Source organism: Diabrotica virgifera, chromosome 6 (assembly GCF_917563875.1).
Source record: "Diabrotica virgifera virgifera chromosome 6, PGI_DIABVI_V3a".
Classification (NCBI taxonomy): Eukaryota; Metazoa; Arthropoda; class Insecta; order Coleoptera; family Chrysomelidae; genus Diabrotica; species Diabrotica virgifera.
Genome location: NC_065448.1, coordinates 246,061,983 through 246,081,754, shown reverse-complemented (window position 1 = coordinate 246,081,754; position 19,772 = coordinate 246,061,983). Strand labels below are relative to the sequence as shown.

At 33.8% G+C, this 19,772-nt stretch overlaps 1 protein-coding gene across 1 annotated transcript in view; it reads left to right on the top strand.

Moving 5' to 3' along the window:
* Positions 1-19,772, top strand: part of LOC126887486 (proton channel OtopLc-like) — a 69,938-nt gene that overhangs the window by 26,247 nt on the left and 23,919 nt on the right. The window contains exons 3-5 of the mRNA XM_050655054.1: positions 3,154-3,271; positions 6,941-7,130; positions 16,072-16,180. Of these exons, the coding sequence (XP_050511011.1) occupies positions 3,154-3,271; positions 6,941-7,130; positions 16,072-16,180 (417 nt within the window). The remainder of the gene's footprint in view (positions 1-3,153; positions 3,272-6,940; positions 7,131-16,071; positions 16,181-19,772) is intronic.

Sequence of the window (19,772 nt, the reverse complement as noted above, 5' to 3'; positions counted from 1 at the left end):
GAAATGAGTTCAATTTTTATGTTTGGTGGTTTTGGAGGTCACTGAAATCAAATTTCATGCGATGGTCTCCGAGGTACCTGGTGCCCAGGGTGGAACTCGTCGCCTGGGACGATCGAATAATTCGTGGGACGATTGAATAATTGGCGAAATGAAGATTAGATCGAAGAACTGAAAAATACTCGTTTAATATTTTTCAAAAGTCTATCGAATGACACTAAAGACGAACCACCCACTCCACCCTCTGAAGGTGACTAATTTTGACAAAATGAATTTTTGGTGGAATTTTTTAATTTAAACGTAAATACAGCTTTTATTGCAGAATGGAATCAATTGCTGCCATAGTATTGCCTTGGCAGCGCAGAGAAATTAGCGTTTAGTGCAGAAAGGGGCCAAACAACGCATGACTCCTTGCTTAAAAATTGTGTAACCACCAACTTTATTTCAGAAAGGGGCCAAGTTCAAAAAATTATTTATTTTTTTCTTAAACAAATTAACAAGATAAATTTTTGAAAAATACAATACTTTTTGAAAAACACTACAGGTTATTATTGAGAATTTTTATTTTATATAAATACAATTTTTTGAATGTAAACACGTTTTTTTTGTTTTTCTCAAAAGCAGGTTTTTGTGACTTGACCCCTTTCTGAAATAAACGATTCAATTAACTTAAGGTATCACGAAAAAATTATTTTCTCTGATTATACCGACATCAATCCACAATTCGAAAAAATGTCTCGAATAAAAGTTGCTTACTTTTACGTGGTCAGTCCAAATCTGCAATAACAAATGGGGTTTCTCTTAAAGATTTTTAAGTTACCCCCACCCCACCTCCAGGGGCTGGAATGGGGTCGTGTTTAATGTCATTCGGTAGATTTTTTAAAAATATTGAACCCGTATTTATCAATTTTTCGATCTAATCTTCATTTCGCGAATTATTCGATCGTCCCACGAGACGAGTTCCACCCTGGGCACCAGGTACCTCGGAGACCATCGCATGAAATTTGTGTTCAGTAACCTCCAACGTAGGTTTCATAGATTTTGAGAAGGCCTTCGATAAAGTCAGACACCAAAAGCTGTATGAAATCCTAAGAAGCAAAAACATCGACAGTCACGACATTAACATCATATCCAGGTTGTACTGGGGACAAACAGCAAAAATCAAGGTTGATAATGAGTTAACCGAAGAAATTGAGATTCGTCGAGATGTGCGTCAGGGTTGTGTGCTTTCTCCACTACTATTCAATATATATAGCGAAACAATATATCAGGAAGCGCTCCTAGAGCAAAACATTGGTATGAACATTAACGGAGAGTTAATTAACAATATACGATACGCTGATGACACGCTAATAGTAACAGATAAACTAGCAAATTTACAGTATTTGATGGAAAACATAAACAGTCAGACCAATAAATATGGTCTAAAACTGAACATCAAAAAGACTAAATTCATGATTGTAACAAAGAAGCTATACACCAATGTGAATTTAACCATAAATAATCAGCCAGTTAAAAGAGTTACGTCCTACAAATATTTAGGGGTTTGCTTCACTGATACTAATGACCAGACCAGAGAAATGAAGAGGCGATTTGAGATAGCGAGACAATCGTTTGTCAAAATGAAAAAGTTCCTATGCAGCCGGGACATAAATATAAACTTACGAACGAGAATGTTAAGATGCTATGTTTTCTCCGTTCTGCTGTACAGCATGGAAGCTTGGACACTGAAAAAAAAAACATCAAAAACATTGAGGCATTCGAGATGTGGTGTTACAGGAGAATGTGGAAAATACCATGGACAAGAAGAGTAACAAATCAAGATGTTTTGCTGAAGATGGGGAAGGAATGCGAAGTCATAAAAACCATACAAGCGAAAAAACTGGAGTATCTAGGCCACATAATGAGAGGAGAAAATTACTCTCTGTTAAGACTGATAATCCAAGGAAAAATCTCGGGAAAGAGGAATATGGGACGTAGGAGGATTTCCTGGTTGCGAAATTTAAGGGAGTGGTATGGGTGCAGTTCAATACAGTCGTTCAGAGCTGCAGCCGACAAAGTTAAGATTGCTGTGATGGCAGCCAACCTCCGATAGGAGACGGTACTGCAAGAAGACCTCCAAAACCACCAAACATAAAAATTGAACTCATTTTCGTCAATATTTCCTGAGTCTAAATTTTTTATTTTCCATCTCTTCGAGATGCACTTTAGATGCATTTTCTCATGCACAAAAATTTTTGCATGAGATCAATTTAGTTCACAAAATTGCCTCACACTCTCTCGAATTTAATGCAAAAAGTTGCATGACGATTCACACGATTCTTACTGCAGAAAAATCCTAGGTTTAATGCTTCATTGCCTCGTCTAGTATGTGAAGAATATGGACTAAAAATGAATATAACAAACAAAATACATGATAATAACTAAGGAAACAAACGTACAAACAAGCATACATTTGGGAAATGTACCGATAGAAAAGGTTGATAAATATAAATACCTAGGAACCTGAATTTCAGACAATCCGAAATAACAAACACAATAAAAACTAAGAAAGTTACAATATCTGGGACATGTAATGAGGAGAAAGCAATATGGACTGCTAAGACTGATAATATAGGGAAAGATAAGAGGAGGAAGGAGTTATGAAGAAAGAGAGTGTCCTGGTTGGAGAATTTAAGGGATTGATTTAAATGTTGAACTGCATTTAAATCAATCCCTTAAATTCTCCAACCAGGACACTCTCTTTCTTCATAACTCCTTCGAACTCTTCGAACTCTTCAGAGCAGCGTTAGATAGAGTAAAGATGGTAATAATGATATTCATCCTCCGATTGGAAGACGACACTTAAAGAAGAAGAAGTACTTTGAATGTCTATAAATATTACAGTGTTCTTAATGTTCCTTATCAAAACTCGAAAAATAGCAAATGTAAATACAATGCTAACATTTTGGCTGTGTAGATGGTGGCTTCATCAGATAACTTGTATTTATACTGTTGTTGAGAATTCTGTCAGCATACTACGCATGTTATTTTCTTTTTTCGACCAATAGTAAATATTATGTAACAATAAAATTGATTCTATGTATATTGATCATGACTTCTCAGTATCTACTTTCGTAAATATCCACATTAAATATCAATCTTCTTATTTTACAGAAATCGGATAAAATGGTTCTGAAATTGGTAGTTCCTGGAAATAGTAGAAGTGCCAGTCCTATTCCAAGTTTCCACAATAATCAATACTATTCAGCATGTTCGATAGAGCAGATGTTGGGTAAGTTTAATATGTGAGAAATTAGACTTATTACTGCTTTGTTGCTGTTGCTTTTACTATAACTAATCTGGAATCGGCGTTAAAATACTTAAAATTCGATCAGATAACAAATGAAGAGGTTCTCAGAAGAGTAAGGAAGAATAGAGAGATACTAACTCCCATCAAATCTGGAAAGTTACAATACTTCGGACATGCTATGAGAAATGAATCCAGATATGTTCTCCTACAAGCAATTCTGTAATAAAAAACATTTTAAAAGCGAGGTAAACGAAGAAGAACAAACTGGTTAAAGAACCTCAAAACCTGGTTCAACAAAACATATGTGCAGCGTTTTGATATGTGCAGCGTTGTGTTTGATTTGTGCAGCGATCAGATAAAAATTTCCATGATGATCGCCAACATTCGTCACGGATAGCCACATCACTCAGAACTTTGTATACCCTTCATTTCGTTGATAATCAAATGGTTATAGCCCAGGAAAAAGATGACGTAGAATTTAGGGCTCAAAGATAGAACACGAAGAAAGTGATATATACATCAATCGATCAATAACACAATACCTGTGCGTTGGGAACGGAACAGGAATAGACAATTTATTTGTTGTTACCACGTCCAAAAAATGTATGACAAAGTACGTAAAGTAAAATAAGAAAAAGAGGAAGATCAAAAACAGACGTGGTTAGGATTCTTTGAAAGAGTAATGTTGGAGAGGACTCTTCAGACAATAATTTGGAATGATAGGATGAGAATGGAAACTACGAACGGGAAGGCGTAAGATTATATGAAAATTGGATGAAAAAAAAAGATATTTCAGTTTAATACTTTTGATGTTGAAAAAATCCAAAGACACCATGCTGTTATAACATTGGCGATTTTATTGCTAAGCTAAGAAAAGAAGAAACTTTCATAAAAATATCTGGGAACTATAGTTTGCATACTGAAACCAGTCAAAATATACTTAAGGTTGCACAATTTGCAGAAGTAAATAATTATGTAGTTATTAGTATTAACTTCCAGAGAAAAGATATACATAAAGGAACGTAGAAAACACTAAGATCTAACGAAGCCAATCAATAGTCTAAGAGCTAGTGAACCCTCCGACTAACGGTCGTCCTGTAAGGCTAGAAATTTTTCTAGTGATAACTCATAGCACACCAAGGCTAAAAACCATGACCTGGTAGGCCTCAGCGGTGCACGTGTATCTACCAGGTGAATCGAAAAGTGCAAATTTAGGGGGTAAAATAAACTTTCTCCTGTAAGGTTTAAATTTAAGTATGTGTTTGAGTAAGTCATTTAGAAGAAATGTGTACCATTACAGGCGATTCTGAAGAGCATAAGACCTTGCCAGGCGAAGGGAAATATTAGGGGTTTTTCCTAAAATTTTTCTTTTTGCATCGAACAAATTTTTTTAAGGTTTTTTGAATCATTCCAAACAAAAAAGGTCTTTAGTGATTTTTCTCTTAAGTTAATAGTCTTTGTTATATAAGCGATTGAAAAATTTGAAAATTGCGAAATCGGCCATTTTTAACCTTAAATCGGATATTTATCTAAAAATTTCAAAGTTACCAAGGTAGGTAGATATTCTTTAAACATTTATTGATGAAATCCCAAAGAGTTTTTTGCAATATGATATCGGAAACCCCTTTGTTTTTTAATTGCTAATCAAGCGGGCGCGACACTGTAGTATAAGTGAGGACGTTTGAGTTGGCATAAATTCATTATCTCGAGAATGGGCAAATTTCAAGAGAAATCCTGACAGGTCGATTTGTATTTTTAAATTAGGACTTTTTGGCATATATATAATATTAGTGACGTCATCCATCTGAGCGTGATGACGTAATGGATGATTTTTTTAAATGAGAGTAGGAGTTGTGTGATAGCTCATTTGAAAGGTTATTTAATTCTCTATTGAATAATATAAATATTAAAATAATTATTTATACAGGGTGGAAAAAAAAAAATTTTTTATTAAATTTACTTTGATTAAATTTGAAAAATAGAAGAAATATTTTTTTTGTACACCCTGTATAAATAATTATGTTAATGTTTATATTACTGAATAGAGAATTAAATAAACTTTCAAATGAGCTACCACACAAGCCCTACTCTTATTTAAAAAAATCATCAATTACGTCATCACGCCCAGATGGATGACGTCACTATTATTATATATATATATGCCAAAAAGTCCTAATTCAAAAATAAAAACCGACCTGTCTGAGGATTTCTCTTGAAATTTGCCCATTCTCGAGATAATGAATTTATGCAAACTCAAACGTCCTCACTTATACTACAGTGTCGCGCCCGCTTGATTAGCAATTAAAAAAACAAAGGGGTTTTCGACATTGTATTGCAAAAAACTTTTCGGGATTTCATCAATCAATGTTTAAAGAATATCTACGTACCTTGGCAACATTGAAATTTTTAGATAAATGTCCGATTTAGGGTTAAAAATGGCCGATTTCGTAATTTCCAAAATTTTCAATCGTTTATATAACAAAAACTATTAACTTAAGAGAAAAATCACCAAAGACCTGTTTTGTTTGGAATGATTCAAGAAACCTAAAAAAAAATATGTTCGATGCAAGAAGAATCATTTTAGGAAAAACCCCTAATCTTTCCCCTCGCCTGGCAAGGTCTTATGCTCTTCAGAATCGCCTGTCATTGTACACATTTCTTCTAAATGACTTACTCAAACACATACTTAAATTTAAACCTTACAGGAGATAGTTTATTTTACCCCCTAAATTTGCACTTTTCGATTCACCCGGTAGATACACGTGCACCGCTGAGGCCTGCCAGGTCATGGTTTTTAGCCTTAGTGTGGTATGAATTATCACTAGAAAAATTTCTAGCCTTACAGGACGACCGTTAGTCGGAGGGTTCACTAGCACTTATACTACAAACTGACCACACGCTTATCTCAAAAAGATGGGCAACATACCTACATCACTAATGTCAGGTACATTTTTATACAGTGGAACCCACTTATTAGAATGCCGGTTATAGGAATATCCCGGTTTAAGGAATATAAATTTGAGGTCCCGAAACGATTTTACTAGCCACTAATAATCGCTTATTCGAATATCCCGGTTATATGAATACTTTTGCTTGGCACGAAGGCTATTCCAATAAGCATTAAATCTGACTCAAATTTCTATTTTCTGGTGTCAAAATTGCAACAGAAAATCGCGACAATGATAAAAGAGACAGATAGTCGAATTAAACATGGAATATTCTGAAACTTTACTGAATGTAAAAGGATTCCAAAACTCAACAAATAAAAAAGAATATCAAAATTCTCTCCAAATAAAACTGAAAGAAAGAGGAAGATACTGCAGAGGAGGATTGGAGACAACTAAAAACAATTATAACGGAATATGTCGACGACACTGTTGAAAAGCCACCAGAAATTAAATAAAAATAAAATTTTACTCCTAAATTAACATATTTACTTGTTTGATTTAAAATATTTATTTATTATAATCACTAAAGTGCATGGGGAAAACTATTTTGTGAACGTTTATTATTTACCAAAAGGGTTCATTATTGAATTACATCATGATAAAATCCTTGATACTGTCCTAATTAATACACTCCCCCAAAGGGACAGCACACTGCCGTTGCGTTAACACTATATACAGAGCTCTAATTTACCTACATGTTTAGGGAATGGCCACTTCAAGGAGAGGCTTAAACCTCCAAGATTAAATGTTGTAAATCCGGACACTAATGGAGCTTATATAAACCGCGGATACTCTGCGTCTGATCTAGCAGGGTCTCCTCTTACACCTCGAACACCCTCTGCATTTATACCGGACAATCCCACTCCACATGAGGAAAAGAAAAGGACATTTTCGTAAGTTTTTATATTTATACTTAATAATATTGTAAGGTACGTGACCCAAATAAGGCTCATCCTACTTTTTTTCAATGATTATTAAATATTTTACCTAATTACTCACACTAAGGAAAAACAAATAAAAGGTTTATGCTCTTTTATTTTACTATGGTAAAGTTTATTAAATAATAATACTTTTAAAATATAGGTACATTCAAAATCAGTGTTGTTTGTGATTTCAAAAAAGGCCAATCAGTTGATTCAAATAAGGCCCATCTATTTTTTTAATTGTTGTTTTATTTTGTTCATTGATTTTTTGATTCACGATTTTAGACTTTAATTAAATTATCGTTAGGCTGTGGTTTTCAATAAATGCCGTAGGCTATGTACAGCATCAATCCAGACGTTGCATTATAGCCTTTGTCAGTCACCGGCAACTTCACGTCAATACAAAACGTAGGCCATAATTTTCAATAAACACCGTAGATCTCGTAAAGAGGCAGCTGTGGTCACCAATAAATGCCGTAGGTTGGCTACAGCCTAAACGGCTTTTGTCGATCGCCGGCAACATCATTCCGATCGTTTTCGTTATCAGTCAGGCGCGATATTTCAACTTGTTGATAAGGGGGCATCCATAAACTACGTCGTAAAAAATTTGGACTTTTTAATACCCTTCCCTTCCCCCTCCGTCGTAATTCGTCATTTACAGACGAATCCCCCCCCCCATGTCGACGTCGTCATTGCAGTTCACGACCCCCCTTTCAGTGATTTAAAAAAATTCAATGTTATTTCTGATTTTTTTAATCAACCGTGAAACTTTATTTGCGAATGTATCATAACAAGAACACTTAAGGGGGTAGGCGCAAAATCTTGGTCCAATGCTATTTAAATGCAATATTTTTTCGAATCCTGAGAAAACTAATAAATATATTTGAAAAATATAAACGCAGAATGAAAGATTACATTATTACCGAGGGCTGAAAGTCCCTTAGAATAAACAAAAGGTTTCTTTTGAATGAAATTTTTGAACTTAAAAATCAAACTAAATATTATCTTTTTTATCCCTGTAACTTAAAATACTAAAAAAAAAAATAGTCGATCGGATAGCTCAATGCGACTAGCGGCTGACCCAAACTTCACTTCGCCTTGAGGTATGTGGGTTCAAGCCCAGCCCAGGTCATCGAAAAAACAAAAAGGCTAACGTGCCAGAAATATGAATCTGGCGCTTAGACTGGAATATGCGGGCATCTGATCGACCTATGAGGGAGCAGTACGGCAAGGGATAAGGGCTTGCGGCTCGGTGATACTCCCCCATAGATCCCTACCGAAGGGCGTTGACGCCTAAGAATGGTGTAATACATATACTTATTAAAATAAACATTATAGATGTTTTAAGAAACTTTTGGCCCTCGGTAATAATGTAATCTCTCAATCCGCGTTTAAATTTTTCAAAAAATTTTATTAGTTTTCTGAGTATTCGAAAAAAATTAATGCATTTAAATAGCATTGGACCAAGATTTTGCCTATAAATCTTGTCTAAGTATAAATATGATTTACTAACTAAATACATAGAACACAATATTTTATTTCCATTCATTCTTTCAGAACTATTTTTTCACACACAGTATGCAGCACATAACTGAACTAACAATTTAATATTGTTTGCTTCCAGACGTTGTTCTGTATATTTATATACACGTTGTTCTGTATATTATAGAAGCGCTTGTTTAAACCCTAAGAACTGTTTATTGTCCTGTACAAAAGTGCTACCTAATATTGTTTTAAGGCTGTGACTAACAAAAACGAAATGTATGCGATAAAAGTAGCTATAAGCCAAGCCGCACACCAAAGAAACATGAAACGAAAAACATGAAACATGAAACGAAAAACATGTTTCATGAAAAGAAAACACTGCTAAAAAAATCTCAAAGTCCGCCTACTAATGAAACGAGTGTGATTCATGCTCATGCCACATTTTTATTTTCGGAGACTCTCATAAATGGTCGGATATATATTTGTTTAGCAGTGGTTTATTTCCATGAAACGTAATTTACGTTTCATGTTTCTTTGATGTGCGGTCGGGCTTAGAGAATTCTTTTTAGTTTTAACAAAGGTGTATTTATTCGTAAACGTTTTGTTTTATTTTCAATTTCATTTTAAAAACTATACGTTTTTATATTAATATCTGATACTTTAATGCTGGTAAAAGCTAGTGAAAAATTATATTTATAGAGGCAATAGCGACAAATTTAAATATACCAATATATAAACGACGTCGAATGTGCACTCATACCCCCTACCTCCCTCTTCTCAACTAAGTAGTTTATCGATGTCCCCTAAGCAACTCGTGTTGTTCTTTTTTACTACTTGTTTTACTCATTTGGCTAGGTTAAAACCTGCACCAGCCGTACGTTGCTTCCAAAATTTGAAGTCGCTCATAGCAGATAGACACTGCGCTAGACAACAAATAGAGACCGATTATCGAATAAGCAAAGTATCTGATCGGCCTATGAAGGAGCGGTACGCCAAGGGATAAGAGCTTGCGGCTTGATGATACTCCTCCATAGATCCCTACCGGAAGGGCGTTGACGCCTAATCACGGTGTAACAGCGCTTTATTTTTACATATTTATAACGTGCTTTATTAAAGCATACATACGCAACTTAATGTCTGACAGTGTAGGCAGCGTACGGCGTTTATTGCTGACCACCGCCTGTGAAGCCGTGTACAGCAGTTTGATGCTACGTTCGGAATACGATAACAGACTGCAACTATTTTATTGTATTAAGCATACATACGCGACTTACAGCGTGACTCTGTACGCAACCTAGAGCATTTATTAGAGACCACAGTCTTATAAAATAAATAATATGTAGTTGCAGTCTGTTATCGTACTCCGAACGTAGCATCAAACTGCTGTACACGGCAGCACAGGCAGTGGTCACCAATAAACGCCCAAAATTGATACGGTCTCTATTGGATGTCGAACGCAGTGTCTATCTAAGGAAATTGCAATATATCGGATATGTGATGGTAGACGAAAGATTCAACATCTTAAAACTCATAGAAAATTCATGGAAAATTAGAGGGTAGGGAAAGCGTAGGAATGGTTGAAGAACCTGAGAGAACGGTTTAGTTGTAGCTTATGTCACTGTTCAGAGTAGCTGCCTCGATGGTCACAATAGTCATGATGATTGCCAATCTTCGTCTCGGAGATGGTACTTATATGAAAGAAGAGTAAAGAAATTAATATTAATTTACTTAGAACTTTGTATTTAAGTTAATGGCATTATTTCAATAATATTCATATTCTCCTTCTTCTTACGCAATCCACTAATAGATGTTCGCGATTACGTTTGACCATTTTTCTCCATCCCTTGCAGTGTGCATTAGGTCTCCTATGTTTCTTAGCCCTGTCCATTGTTTGACATTACGGAGCCATGCCATTTTCTTCCTGCTCACTCCTCTTGTTTCTTCGATCTTTCCTTCATTTACGGTTTGCATCAATTGGTATTTTTCGTTTCTAATTACGTGCCCCAGCTATGCCGTTTTTCTGTTTAATTGTGCATATAGTTGTCGTTATGTACCAATTTTTCTCAGGATTTCTTCATTTATTATTCTTGCGGTACAGGGAACTTTAAGGATTCGTCGATAAATCCACATCTCAAACAAACATTGTGTTTATTTTTAAAGTCGATCCCTCCACGCTATATATGAGCACCGACCATATGTAGCATTTCGTGCATCTCAGTCTTAGGTTCAGGTCAAAGTCAGAGCTCGTAAAGAGGTTTCTGAATTTTATGGATGCGCTTCTGGCCCTTTCTAATCCGACATCCAGTCTTCAGATAGCCAGGTTCCCAGGTACTGAATTTTCTTACGGCTTTACATCTTGATTGTGATATGCTAGTCTTTCATTTTGATGTTGACATAATTGACAGTTGATTATAAGAAACTTCGTCTTTTTTACGTTGATGCTAGGTCCCATGTTCTTGCTATGTTCTCCAATTTTATGACCGAGCCATCCTCATATCGTATCTTATTGATCCAGCTACCATTTAGCTTGAAGCTGCTTTCGCATTCCTCAAGAGCTTCCTAAAAGATACTTTCTGAATATAAATTGAACAGAGGTGGAAAGTGAATGCATTCCTGTCTTACACCTGTGAGAATTTTTAAGCTTGCGTTATTTCGTTATCCTTCTTGATGGCAGCTGTTTGATTTCAATAAAGAGCTTCTGTGCAACGAATGTTTTTTGATATAATATGTACGAGTTTATGCTGTTGTATACTATCGAACGCCTTTTCATAATCTATGAAGCACATCATTACATCTTTCCTTTGATTGTAGCATTTCTGGGCTAGTACCTGGGTTGCAACTAGTGCTTCCCTCGTATCCAGGCCTTTTCTAAATCCCAATTGTCAGCAACCAATAACCTTATCGCATTTAGTGTGTTAATATTCATATAACAAACATAAATAAAACTATATCAACCTGTGTTTAAAATATTACCACTTAAATTACTAGCAGAGTGTAAAGAGATAAATTTCTAAATTAAACGTACATGGTGATATTGCATCGGAATACAAAAGAAGCATTAGGATAGAGAGGGTAAATGTGCGCAGCGAAATGATGACTATGGATTACCGTAATTACTGTTCATTCAGGAAATGGCATTAAAATAGAATTCGCAATTGCATATTGTTGCTGTCAAATTATAATGCCGGAGATTCATAATAATTGTCGGAATTTGTTACGTTTTCAGATACAAATTTTCCAGCCACTGCTTACAAATTTAAATAACGGGCATTTAGCTATCTCGCTAAATACAATTTTGAACGTCAATACTCTGAGACGAATTTAGATTAAGACAGTTAAATAGTGTAAAACCGACTCTTACCTACTTTCAATAGATTAATTTTCACAAAGGGAAAAGTTAGTCACATTAAAGAAGTGTAAAACGGCATGTAAAATTAATGCTAAGTCTTAAAAATTTAGCAATATATTATGATATAGCTATTTGTATAACAAGGGAGGAAAGTGCTACTTTTCCTCCCGAGAATGAAGTTTACTGCCCGACGCGTAGCGGAGGGCAGTAATCATTCAAGGGAGGAAAAGGCACTTTACTCCCATGTTATACATATGGTTTTTCCACCTTCCTCAAATAACAAGTCATTTTTTTATTTTTACTTAATTTATTTATGTAACTAACCAACAAAATTTATTAGAACTAAAACTAGCAAGTAGGTACAATATAACTGTCAACTGTCAAATATAAGTCAAATTATTAATGTAAACATTGTTAAATCAAAATAACAATTTACTGTTTTTTACCATTCTGCAAAATAATTCTGTTTTATAAATAAACGTTAAATGTATAGATACTTACGTAATAGAAAATAGATATTGTACAGGGCGTCAATAAGTTATATTTCATGAATGACGTCACTTTTACTTTTCCTCCCTAGGGAGGAAAAATATTTTCCTCCCTAGGGAGGAAAAGTACAACTTTGCTCCCTACAATCAGGTCCGGAAAAGTATACTTTCGGTAGAGGTAGGTGGAAAAAGATATTTGTGTCATCAAAAAATTGTGGAATCAAACTGCTATCGTTAAAATTGGAGATAACTACACCGACGAAATCTCCATAAAACGAGGAGTCAGACAAGGTTGCATTTTGTCCCCAAATTGTTCGATATTGTATGGAATAAAAATCAACGAGTAACTACTTTAAAGGAATTAGATACACGGACGATACATTAATTCTCTTAGAAAATATTAAAGGTCTTCAAATTCAGTTTGATCGCATTCACTAAGTAGGAGAGGAAATGAGTATTAAAATAAAGTCGAATAAAAACAAATGATTAGTCTTTAGTCTTAACGTACATCCAAATGCAGAGCTTTAATTAAATGGAGTCCAAGTTGAAAAAGTACATAGATTGGCATATTTGGCTGTCATAACATATCAACTAGATCCAGATTAAGAAATAAAACGCAAAATAATATTGACTACAAATACTCTTATGAAAATCAAGTCATTTCTTTGCAGTTATCACCTCAGTTTAGTACTAGGACAAAAAAATGAATGTGTGTGTACTTTGTACGCACGTAAGAAGTTATACTTCTACTACATATTATGTGATTTTTAAGGCAATACCAAAAATTTAAAAAAATAAAAGAATAAAACACACACAAACACATTGAAAAATGCCACAGAGAAAAAATGATTTCTGAACGATAATAATTGTTGGCAAAAATTTTAAATACGCATTTTCTGAAAAAAAAATATATAACAAATATACTTACAATCATAAAATGCATAAAAAAATTAAAAAATAAAAACTTGCATCGGGAATCGAACCCGTGACTTTCGGGGCGCTTTGATTCGTAATCGAAACCTAGACTTACTCGTCCAATTCCACATCATTTTTCATGTGGAAAAATAGGGTATAGTATTTTTACTACAAAAACGTTATTACGTAGGTCAAAATTTTTGACGTAAGAGAACTGTCAAAACATTAGAATGTGACTTTTCATTATTGCCGTGTTTATAATAAACATAGCAATAATGAAAAGTCACATTCTAATGTTTTGACAGTTCTCTTACGTCAAAAATTTTGACCTACGTAATAACGTTTTTGTAGTAAAAATACTATAACTGAACGTTTTACCGTTTAACAGCTGTTTTGAATATAATTAAAAAATTATGTAGTTTAAATTTTGTGGAAGAAAATAATAAAATATAACAAAACAGTAAGAAAACAATATATTAGATAAAGCTTGGTAGAACTTTTGTTGGTAATCAAATTAAGTATGTAAATCAAAGCATTACATACCTACTAGATAAATAAATCTACGCCAAAAAATCATAATTTAAAAATAAAAATCGGACCTAATTTGGGATTTCTCTCTAAAATCCCCATTCTTGAGAAAATAAATGTACAGTAGAGCGTCGATTATCCGAACGTCGATCAACCGAACGACCGCTTATTCGAACTATCGACTCCCGCGTCCCGCACTCGAATACCGAGCAAGCGTTAGTAATTTACGCTTAAAATATTTTCAATTTTCTTCATTATTGTATCCACAAATAATTATGTTGTTGCAAAGACTGCACTTTTTTGTTTAGTTGCTAGTTGTCATTATCAAGATATAAATAAATATGTATATGTATGTATGTTCGATTATCCGAACAAATCGGTTTTCCGAACACCTATGTCCCCCAATTAGTTCGGATAATCGACGCTCTTCTGTATTTCAACCTAATCCCAATGTATAATTACAATATGATTATAATAAAAACTACTTACCAAATTAGAATGAGTTTTTCTTGTCCAAAATAGTCCAAAAGTCCAAAAATATAGGTATATGAAAACTATTTAAAAAGGCAGTATAACTATTAACTAACTTTTGTTTGTTGTTTCTTTTCACGCAAATTTTAAAACGCAACAACTATAAGTAATCAAACTACAGCTGTACCACAGCTGCCATATTGAATAATTTTTGACATGTCATTTGAACATCCAATCAGAACAAAGTTATAATGCGCATGCGCCGGGATCATAGGTTTTAACATATAAAAATTCACCCTCATATCGCCGGTAAAGAAGTATAACTTCAATAATGGTTAAGTGCTATGTTTGGTCTGTAGTAATATTAAGAATATCGACCATGAATATAATTAAAGCATTGGAAATGTGGATTCATACACAGATGCTGAAGACACTTTGGCCAGCAAAAAAAATATAATAATTAAATATACGCAAATTATATAAGCATAAATATTTTTATCGACAATCCAGAAACAACAATTCCAAAACACCACGTATATAAACAGTTATTTGGGTGGAGATACATGGAGGATTATACTATTATGCTTTACAAGAACTAACAGGCAACTTGAGTAATTTTTTCATAGATTAATAGGCTCCATAGTAATATTTAGTATACAATAGAAACAGTAACGGTGATTGCAATAATTATAAAATTTAAACAAACTATAAATTTTGCTTTAAATTAATTTCGAATATAATATGTACAATAAAAAATATTTGATTGCATATATAAAATATTTTCCGTAGATTTCATTTTCAACGAATATACCCGTCGAAGGTTCAAGGATGATAGGTCATAATTTGCTTTCAGTTGCTAATAATTATTTTTATTTTAACCCGGAAATAAATGACTATGTTGTATATTACTCTAAAATTTAAAATACGGGCCTAAGAATATAATAAGTTGAGAGTGTTACTAAATATGAGGTGTAACGGAATGCAATAAAAGCAAAAGATGCAAAAATAACGATAATATAAAGAAAACTGCAACACCTGGTTCCAGTTGAAAAATGGAGGAATCTATCATTTGTCATAAAGGAAAACATACGGGCCTAAAAAATTCTGAGAAGAAGACGTATTAAGGCTGTTTTTCGGTTCGACAAAGGAGGGCCTTGCTACTAGCCTAATTTTATTTTGTTGTGTTGACACACTCTTCATATATGAAAGTGTGCCAAGATTTATTTGAATTTTTGGAGCATCTACCATATGCATCACATTTAGCCCCTAATGACTTTCATTTGTTTCAATATCTAAAAAAAATTATGCGAGGAAATTATTTTTCATCAAAAATGGTGAGGTCATAATAGCGGCGAAAACGTATTTTGCAGCACTTCCAGATTCTCACTTAAGAGATTTTTATAAATTGGAATCTCGTTGGGACAAGTGTGTTGATTATTAGGGAAACTATACTGAATAATAAAGTGTATTTCAAAACATAAAATTGTGTTTTTTTATCGAACCGCAAAACTTATTAAGCAGCCTAGTATATTCTACCTTAATCCTCTAATGAATTTTTGTTTACATTTATAATTTGTAAAATGGCGTTTATAATATTTAGAGAGAATAAATCTTAAATATAAATAATTTTAGTATTGAAACATATATAATTCTAAAATATTTTTAATTTTTGTAGGGGAATATTAGTTACCACCTTCAGTATATTTTATGCCTTGTTTAATGTAACAGTTGGCCTTGCACTTTATGTAACAGATACTTTAGATCCCTCCAATCCAACAGCAGAGGTGAGTTTTGTTTTTTCATAAATACTAGATACTTATAAAATCCTTATAAAAGGTAAATATTTAAAAACAAACTAAGTTATCAATCGAAGTAGCACAGAAAACAACAATAAATATCGTTCCCATACCACCAGATTGACAAAAGGTCCCATATCCTCCTCTCTAAGATTCTTCCACTTACCACACTTTAGGCCTTTCTGAATTGCAAAAAAAGAAATGTCACAGATGAACTAGGGCCATCTACCGAAAAACAAAATAAGTTATTAATCGAAGTAGCCCAGAAAATGACAGTAAATATCGTCTCCATACCACCAGATTGACAACAGGTGGAATACTTTCTTTGGTTACACCTCCTGAGATTTTCAAAATTTATAAATCATACAGGTTGCCGAGGAAATTAAGATGAGAGAATTTTAAATAATTCACAACTCATCTGCTCAGTGTGGTAAAAGCTCCAACAAGAAAGATTCCTTAATACTCAAACAAAAGAGTAATTGAATTAAAAATGTATAAACATTCTCAATTTCTTTGCAACACGAAAATGCAGCAGCTGCATAATACTATGGTCAAATCTGAGAGTGCAGGAAGAGTCTATACCGGTTTCGGGGGATTGTTTCCCCCTCATCAGTAGTCCCATATCCTCGTCTCTCAGATTCTTCCATGTACCACACTTTAGGCCTTTCCGAATTGCAAAGAAAGAAATGTCACGGATGAACTAGGGCAGGGGTGGGCAAAAGCCGGCCCGCGGGCCGAATCCGGCCCTTTTGCTTACTTTATCCGGCCCGTTGAGAAATCCCGCAAGCAATTTTTTTACGAGCCTAGGCGTAAGGCTTTTTAAATGTAATTTAAAAACTAATAAGTATTTTTGAAAATTTTAAACGCTGAATGAAATATTACATTATTGCCGAGGGCCGAAAGTCCCTGAAAACTTCTATGTTTCTTTTAATAAGTCACAGGGGTGAAAAAAAAAGAGAAAATTTAATGTGTTTTTTAATTTCAAATATCTCATTCAAAAGAAACTATTTGTTTATTCTAAGGGATTTTCGGCCCTCGGTAATAATGTAATCTTTCATTCGGCGATTAAATTTTTCCAAACAATTTATTAGTTTTCTCATGATTCGAAAAAAAAAGAATGCATTTAAAAAGCGTTCAGTTCAAAATCAACAGTATTGGTGTTCGTAGTATTCAATGAAATGAATCTCTTCTGCTTTTCTTAAAAGCATCTGTGTTTAACCCGGTCCAAGCTTCTCACATCTCAAAAGCTTCTAGCTTTCTTATTAAGTCAGCATTAACATTCCAATAAACGAGAATAGAGTGGACATACCATTTTTATTATTATCCCGGTTTTTTATAGGGTTCTCCGCCTTCCGGTTCCCAGTTTCCAGCTTCGTCCGTCCGTCGTTGCGTTCGCCAGGGTGAAGGTTTATTTTTGAGTACCTTCTGAATGCCACAGAGCTAGGATTGTTTCGGCTCTGCTCTCGTCTTTCCCTTGGCGTCAATTTTAAAATGTTTTGGCAGCCTGTCGTCGTCCATTCTTTCTACACGACCATACCAGATCAGTTGGCTCCTTTGAATTTCGTCGACGATGGTTAACTTCACATAACGGTTTACCATTCGATATCAGATTTGCAGATAGAATCTTTGGTTACTCAGAAATTTCCTTATCTTCATGAAGGCTGCTCTTGAATTTCTGAATTTAATTTTTTATCCGGATCCTTGTTATGGCTTAATTTAATAGACCATATTCAAAATTTCGTAATGTTTGCTGGGAACAAATTGTTCGCATGTACATTCACACCCAACTGTGGCAATTTATTATTAGTATTATCTATTATTAACAGTCAAATGTCTTTGTCCAAATCCTTTAAAATGATATTTACAGTACTTTTGTCAAGAAAATTTCTTGGGCAGAGAAAAACCTCCACCAAAAACATTAGCGTGTGCGCAGCGAACATACTGGGTATGGTATATGTAGGGTCCGGCCCGGGAGACATTTTGAAAATTTCATTTTGGCCCGCGCTTAGAAGTATTTGCCCACCATCTACCCAAAAACAAATTAAGTTATCAATCGAAGTAGCACAGAAAACGACAATAAATATCGTTCCCATACCACTAGATTGACAACAGGTGGAATACTTTCTTTGGTTACATCTCCTGATATTTTCAAAATTTATTTGATTTTCCTCGGCATCCTGCATGATTTATAAATTTTGAAAATCTCAGGAGGTGTAACCAAAGAAAGTATTCCACCTGTTGTCAATCTAGTGGTATGGAAACGATATTTATTGTCGTTTTCTGTGCTACTTCGATTGATAACTTACTTTGTTTTTCGGTAGATTGCCCTAGTTCATCCGTGACATTTCTCTCTTTGCAATTCGGAAAGGCCTAAAGTGTGGTGCGTGGAAGAATCTGAGAGAAGAGGATATGGGACTACTGATGAGGAGGAAACAATCCCCGAAACCGGTATAGACTCTTCCTGCACTCTCAGATTTGACCATATTATTATGCAGCTGCTGCATTTTCGTGTTGCAAAGAAATTGAGAATAATAATAATAATAATTTATTCAACAATAATAGGTACAATATTTTTAGATATTTACAGCTAAAGTGAATAAATAAACCCGAAGGTCTCCGAGAGGTGTGGATACACCTGTTTCGGTAAATAGGATATAAAATACTAAATAATAACATATTAACGTAAATAACATAAATAACATAAATAGTAACATAATACAATATATTATAATACAATAAATAGATAGGTACGTTTTTTTTTTAATTGTAAATACACAGTTATGTTTTAGTAAATATGATACGTCGAAAAAATAATATAATGAAAACAATAAAATAAATACTTAGTTTAACAATAAAGCACGAATAATTAATTTTTTTTAAACAATTATGTATGGCTCAATTAGTTAGTAATATTTTTGAAGAATGGTGTATATACGCATGTTTTATAAAATATGATAAAAATAATAAGCAAAATAAATCAGTTTAAAACAATATAAAATTTGAAATATAGGTATAAAAATTGGTAGTGATTCTAGAGTTTCAGTTATTTTTTGTTTTTTAATATATGTAAATTTAAGCTACTATAATGATGTCACAAAAATTCCTTGTTTGTTCCATCAGAAATGATTTTAATTTCTTTTTAAATAGAAGAACATTCGTAGTATTTTTGATATCACTGGGGATATGATTATATATTTTTGGGGCTAGAAATAGAAAACTTTTTTGACAGAAGGACTTTGTCATTTTCGGAATCATATAAAGGTGTTTGCCTCTTGTATTATGCTCATGTGATGGTAAATTGTTGTCTGTTTTCATGGTGTGATATTTTAAAGACACATAAAGAAAGTATAACTGTTTCAAGTCAAATATATTACTATCCTTATATAATCTATCTGTAGAGTAGGTGTATGGTTTAGACATAATAATTTTCAGAAATCTTCTTTGTATGATTTCCAGTGGGAGAATGTGTGTTTTTAGGGCGCTTCCTCAAGCCAGTATACCATAACGGAGATGACTTTCTACTAGTCCGTAATATAGTGTGCGAAGGTATATATTAGGTATGTGTTTTTTAAGATGTTTA